The sequence below is a fragment of the Chamaea fasciata genome, unplaced genomic scaffold, assembly GCF_029207755.1.
Source record: "Chamaea fasciata isolate MVZ Bird 193981 ecotype frontalis unplaced genomic scaffold, bChaFas1.0.hap1 SCAF_9, whole genome shotgun sequence".
In the NCBI taxonomy this organism is placed as follows: domain Eukaryota; kingdom Metazoa; phylum Chordata; class Aves; order Passeriformes; family Sylviidae; genus Chamaea; species Chamaea fasciata.
The window spans coordinates 17573094-17580108 of NW_027094094.1; the positions used below are offsets into that span (position 1 = coordinate 17573094).

The 7015-nt window shown below is 43.1% G+C and overlaps 1 protein-coding gene across 1 annotated transcript; it reads left to right on the forward strand.

Moving 5' to 3' along the window:
- The first annotated feature begins 222 nt into the window (after nt 1–222).
- LOC136293676 (bone morphogenetic protein 2-like) lies at nt 223–5342 on the forward strand. Its single transcript, XM_066190609.1, is given in 7 exon segments — nt 223–281; nt 283–409; nt 412–780; nt 782–985; nt 1743–1859; nt 2973–3174; nt 4900–5342. Coding segments are annotated over 7 exon segments (1521 nt in total).
- The last annotated feature ends 1673 nt before the right edge of the window (nt 5343–7015 follow it).

Sequence of the window (7015 nt, forward strand, 5' to 3'; positions counted from 1 at the left end):
GGCAACGACAGGAAACATCATCTGGGCTCAGCAATCTCCAAATCATAGCCATTTTCGGCTGAAAAAAAAAAAAAAAAAGAAAAAAAAAGAAAAAAAAAAAAAGAAAAAAAAAAAGGACGGTCGATTTAAAGGCTAGGGGTTTCGCAAGTGCGGTGTTCTCCGCCGACAGCTGGCCCTTCCCCCGGCAGCCGGAGCCCCCGAGCCGGCCCGGCGGCCGCTCTGATGCCGACGAGCGCACGGCGATGCCCCATTGAGTCCTTAAGAGCCGCTGATGGCGCGGCCGCCCCTGCCCGGGGCCTTTGTCCTTCAGGAGTGTGCTCCGCGCACTCGCCTGGTCGCGCCCAGCCGGGCCGGGCCGGGCCCGCGGAAGGGCCGCTGCCCCCTCACGCCGCGCGGTGACGGCCGCGGCGCCCCCGAGGCGGCCCGGCCGAGCCCGCGCCGCCCTCCATGGCGACCCGCCCGCCGTGCCTGTGGCTGTGCCTGGCCGGGCTGCTGAGCCTGCGGGCGGCGGACGCCCTGCCGCTGCGCCCCGACCCCTGGGACGAGGTGCTGGCGGCGGCCCTGCAGCGCCTGCGGGAGGTCTTCGACATCGAGGAGCTGCCGCCCGACGTGCTGCCCCGCAAGAAGCCGCCCCAGTTCATGGTGGATCTCTTCAACAAGGTGGCCGACGCCAACGGCATCACCCGCGCCCCCGGGCTGCTGCAGGGCGACGTGGTGCGCAGCTTCGAGGACCGAGGTGGGCCCGCGGCGGCGGGGCCGAGCCCGGGGGGAATCCCCGCGGCCGGCGGGCGGGCGGGCGGGCCCGAGGGGTTCTGGCGGTGCTCCTAAAGAAGGGTCTTTTCCAGTTCACGTGGACCACCACCACTTCTACTTCGACATCAGCGCGATGGAGAAGGGCGAGCAGATGCTGAAAGCCGAGTTCAGGGTTTTCAAGCTTAAGAGGACGCATCGGTCCAGAAGGTCCGACGTGCAACACTTCTGCAAAGTAAGTGGCGAAATAGTTAAACATTTAATTCTGCTATCTTTGTTACTAATATTGAAAATAAAAAGTGCAACTACGTATCACATAAACCTGCTTTATTATAGTTTTTGTTTTGTCATCCTCACTTTTTCTTTGCCTCCAGCATGCAGAGAAGTAATGTTAAGTTTTGACTTTGGCTTAACTGTAAAAGTGCTTTTTGTAGCACAAACTGACCTTTGTGCTATGGTTGTGAGCTTTCCCTAAAGATACCGAGACGCATCCCAAATTAAACTGTACTTTTCTGGGATTTGAGATGTTTCAAAATTCGAATTCAAATTTATCTGCTGGAGCTGCTCTGGAAAATAGTAATAGCAGCCAGGGATTAATGGGAAAACAGGGTGGGTAAGGAAATTGAATGTATCTATTCCTCTGGCAAAGGGCAGGATTGGACCTTTTGCAGACCTGAAGACAGATATGTGGAGGAACAGAAGACTTTGATGGTATCAGGTATTCAGAACAGGATAGGGATGGTGAGGATATTTTTCTATAGTATCTATAGTCTAGTATCCTGCTTCTGAACACATTTAGAAGTAGATGTATGTAGCGATAACTGTTTTTCTGGTTAACGGTCCAAAATCTACTTTTTACCTCTTTTAGAATGACGGTACAGTTTTACAGCTGTAATGTAGCAGAAACTTGCATAATCTTCATCCTCCTATTTTGCTGTAAGAACAGTCAAATTAAATTCCAATTGTTTTTGTTGTATATTGCTACTATTTAGGTGGAAGTGTATGAGCTCCTGGAGAGTGAAAACAAGCCACAGAAAAAACATCTCATTGCATCAAGATTATTGTCCCTCTACACGGAAGGCTGGGAAGTCTTCAACGTCACCCAGACAGTAAGCAGAAAAGTCTGACTTAATTTTATTTCTAAAATTTTTAAGGTGACACGTTATAACTCCAGCATTGCCATTAAGCTGGGGTTTGAGGTCAGTTCAGACAGAATGATAAGAGAGGGAGATGCTTTCTCTCCACCCTTAAAAATAGGCCTGGTGCTACCTAAATTAAAGAAGTGTTTATGAGCTGCTAGGAGCACAAACATGGTGAGAATTGAGCAACCCAAACCTAGTGGAAGGAGGGACGGCCGGCCAAGTATGTCGTTGTGGTTAAAACCTTGGCATTGCTTGTGTATTAAGAGTAGGTTTTCATTTTTCCTTTTTATTCTGGCAGCACTTCTGTAGAGCAGGATGCTTCAACGTTGTGTTTCCAGAGTTTATCATGGTTGTCATTCAACTTCCCCCATAGACCTGTGTATTTGTGAGCTTCAAGATTTGTTTTGTAGATATCCATAAATTGTAACAGTAGGTGAATGCCTTTCCGAAGCAAAAGAACACACACGTGGTTTAAAGCTGTGCTCTGGGACAGTGTTTTTCATTGCTTAAGCTTTATGATCAGACTGAATAGCATGCTTGGATAATTGGTTGAGTTCCATCTTAAGTCATTATATTCCTGCTAGAGAATGGCCTGGCCTAATTGATCAGTGTGTAATTATAACAATTAGATAAGTAAATTTGCTTGATTGTGAATTTCTTCAAATGACATGGGTTTTAGATTTACATAAGTCTTAACGGTATGAAAAGTCTGGAGAGTTCATATTACTGTGTTGAGATTGCTATAAAAAATAAATTTCTGCTGAAAGTCAGAGTGAGTTTATTTTAATAATAACTTCTGCACTCAAGTGTTCACTGGTAAATTCTCTGAAATTAATTATCTTTCCATAAATGTAGCTTTGGGGAATGCATATGCTATTTTGTATTTTTAAGTGTTGAATTACTGGTTTAAATATTAAACTCAATGGAGTCTCAGCTATACAGTTATCTCACTTCTGTTATATGCCCTTATGCTCTCATAGCTTGTTGCCTATTCTCTTTTCCTAATATAAATATTGTTTAATCATAATGCTGTAATTAGAATATTGAAACAATATCTTTTCTTTTCCCTGTCTTCACCAGGTTTCCAAGTGGGTTGAAAAGAACAGCTCCAACTACGGCTTTTGGATAACTACTACACATGTTTCCAACAATGGAATGAAACATGACGTGGTTACATTTGCCAAGAGCCAGGGCACTTCACAGGACAGTAGAAATGCTCTCCTTGTCCTCTTCACGAACAGTAACAAACGGAGGTCTCACAGCTTCGTGCCCTCTGCTACAAGTAGGTGCACTTTTAGAATATGAATTGCCTGTTCATTTTCTGTTACCTCCTGCTACCTCATGTAGATCTAACCTCAGTTATTTCCTTGCGGTATCAAGCAGGTTTGAAGTTCAGCTTTGTCAGTGATTGAAATTTGATTTGATAGTCCTTGCTAGTAGGACACCAGCATCCTAAGTTGCCTCTCCCCTCATAAAAACTGTGTGTGCCAGAAATATTCATTAATCCTAAGGGAAATCTGGTTTATTTAGTTTGTAAAGGGGTGGGAGTTCTATTTTTTTAAGTACTACTTATATTATTATTCTGGTGGTGAAATTTGCATGAAAATTTTTTGTTAGGTTTAGACAGAAAAAACCTCAGTGACCTGGAATACTTTGTCGAAATTCTGGTAAAGTATCTGTAAGTAGAGTCATTAAGTGTGATTTTAAGAGTGAAAGAGGTTATTAAATAAGCACTTTGAACTTCTCTGTCCTTGGCTTGGTTTTTAAGCACCTATTTAACTTCAATGACTAATTAAGATTGTGGCTAAAGGCTGCTTTCATCAAAGACAACGCCCTTGTGCCTCAAAATACAAAACAGTGTCTTACCTCTCCCACTGGCCTTGGTGTAAAATCAGCTAAGGCTGGATTTTAGGGCCTGATAAACACTAAAAGCAAAAACTTGAAGGAGGGGTAAAAATCATACTGTTCTGGCTTTCCAAGTTTTCTGGTAAACGGTTGTATTTGCATATCAGAAAGAAGCTAGGTAGGACAATATTAAGAAGTAGGTGGTGAAATTGATTAAAAATAAAATAAAATAATTAAAATGAGGTTGATCTCTTATTTTTGCTTCCCAAATAAAAATTAATAGTGAAATGCCAGATTCACTTTAATGAGCATCAAGCTCTGCACGGGATGCTGTGTTAGGATGGAGAAATTTCTTAACAAAGAAACTCTAGACTTGCCCGTTGTTAGTGGTGAGTGATCACACAAATTGTTCTACATATCATGAGTTTCAGCTTGTGTACATGGATCTCCATGGACCTCAGGGCTTCTCAGAAGATATTTTAGGAAAACATCCTATTGTCAGTACACTTCATTCTTCAGCAGTGTTCTGTAAACCTGGTGGTGTTTTTTCGTAAGATCAAAAATTTGAAAAATATATTTTTTACAATGTTACTTTACACATTATCAGGTTACTGCACATTCTGCTTTGCAGAATGTATGTATGGGGTATGGGTAGGGTTCCTGGTATAGGTAGAGTTCCTGGGAAAATAGTGGAGAGAGAAATGCTGAAAGAAACATAACTTATGGGTAGAGTTCCTGGGAGAATATTGGAGAGAAAAAGGCTGTGATCTCCACCCTCTGTTACCACTGCCCAGAATAATGTGTCTTGTAGGAGTAGCTGTATGAGGACAGATGATACCATTCTGACCAGATTCAGCCGTGAAGAGGGACTGTGGAATTCACTGAATATTTGGTAGATCATTGCATTTTTCTTTTCTATTTCTGCTGAAATGGGGATTTTCCAAGACACAGAGTGAAACACAAGATTTGACAGATTTGGAAGTATGTCTGAAATGGCATTTAAATGCACACCCCTTCTAGTACATTCACAGGTTAGGCGCAGTTTTAAAATTTGCTCTGAAGACTTTGATGTAGATTTATTTAATAGACTTTTATGCAGAATACTGTACTTAGTAAATGAACTTTTTTTTTTTTGAAATATTAACATACAGCTTCCTTTCAGAATCAGAAGCAAGCCCTGCCAAATCTGATGGTTCACGTGTTTCTCATGGCACTGGTGTCATGGAAAGCAGCAGTGGCAGCATGAGCAGGAAGCCCCGAGCTGCTGCAGCTGCCAGAAGCCCGTTGACAGCATGTCACCGAAGGGAGCTCTATGTAGACTTCCATGCTATCGGCTGGTCAGGATGGATTATTCACCCCAGTGGATACAATGCATTTTATTGCAGGGGATCCTGCATCTTCCCCTTGGGGGAAAGTCTAAATGCAACAAACCATGCTACAGTTCAGTCCATTGTCTATACACTGAAACTGTCTCAAGAAGTCAGCATGCCCTGCTGTGTGCCAGATGAATTGAAGTCCCTCAACCTTCTCTACTTTGATGACAAACAGAATGTCGTCCTTAAAAATTATAAGGACATGGTGGCAACAAGGTGTGGTTGTCATTAGTAAGACTTCTTTTTTCTCTGCATTTGATGTGTACCTGGATGCAGTTCCCCATTTGCCACTGAAGATACCAAAGGAGATGGCATTTCAGTTTGCAGGGCAGGAGAGACAGAAACTGGTCTGTGCTTCAAATCCTTCTCCTCTCACCATGGCTGTGTGGAAAGGTGGCTGACTTCTGAAGAGCTGTGGACTTCAAGACCTCTATGGAGAGCTCTTTGAGTACCTGTACACCAAGGAAACTATTAAAATCAGGAACTTGCTATATGAAGGAGTTGAAACACATTAATTAATTAAAATCAAAATAAGGTCTTGTTCTGTATATCAAAGCTCAGAATTTCCAGTGATTTGATAGGCATGGCATCCTGCCTCAATCCAGTATGGGATGCAGGTGTCTTAGTAGCACAACCTTAATCAGTTTTGGCTGCATGATACAGTGGGGATGTGCAGTCCTACTTTGACTTTTCAGGGTAAGTATTTGCCCAGAGCTAATTTCAGAGGTCTCTACCACTTGCAGATCATGCATTACCAGGACTTCTTCCCCTGAGCTTTATACAGTTCTATCAAATGCAGAGACCTCCTCATAAGTCCCCATGGGACTTGCTAGCCAGTCGGAAGGGGCCCATAGGTCAGTATTTGTCTGGGAATCAGCATACTTGGCTTCTAACTCAGGGCTGCAACTCTCTATGGTGAGGCCAATGCCTGTCTCTGTAATGGCTGTTAGGGTGTGTGGCACCAGAGATTGCCTCTGTGTATTTGCTGTACTGTGGGATCCTAAGCTTGGGTCAGAATCCTCACGGTTTAGCAAGAAGAAAGAAAACCACAAAGCTTTGGAGGTCCATGAGAAAATGCTAGATATGGCCTGGTCTGAGGCAAGTCTGGTGAAATGTACTTGCTGATTCCCTTCCCTTCTTTGAAGAATAGGAGGACATAGGCTTGGATGGGGACCCTTGAGTTCTTTCAGTCTTGCAACGATTTCATGCAGGTAACCAACCCATTGCTGCTCCTCAGTCAATTCATTGAGTTGTATCTTAAACCTGGGTAGGTTTCTTGTCTCCATTAACCCTTGAAGGAGGCTAACCTCTCACAGAATGTGACATCTCCCATGAGCAGAATCTTCATGGAGAATTTTTTTTACTCCAATGGGATGTAAAAGAAAGAAAAAAAAATGTTGTGTCTTTCTTTCTGTAAATACTGATGTCTATAATAAATTTTATATTTAAAACACAAACAGTTGGGGTATATTAAATTAATCTGTAGTATTAAATGCTGATTTTTAAATAAATGTAATGTAACATTGGTATGGTTGGTATGTTGTATTTGAACCTCTTTCCTAGAGTCATGAACCAAATAATTTCCCAGAAGAGGTCATTCCCAGTGGCTTCAGTGGGTACTATATTAAGTCCTCTGTGTCAAGGAGTATAATAGATAAGGAGAATAGATATGTTTCCCTTCAGGGAGGGTCCAGTAGTTATTCCTCAAGTGGAAGCGTTTTGATCTCAGTATACGGTTGCCCTGGTAAAGTGGAATGTAATTCTGGTAACAGGGTGGTTCTACCTGCTGCATCAGCCACACCCAGCATTGGGATTCAGTTCCATTGCCAAAGGGACCTTGGGACACATAGAGAGCCATAAAGTATCTCCTTTTACTGTTTAACTTCCCAGGCTGCTCTTTTACAC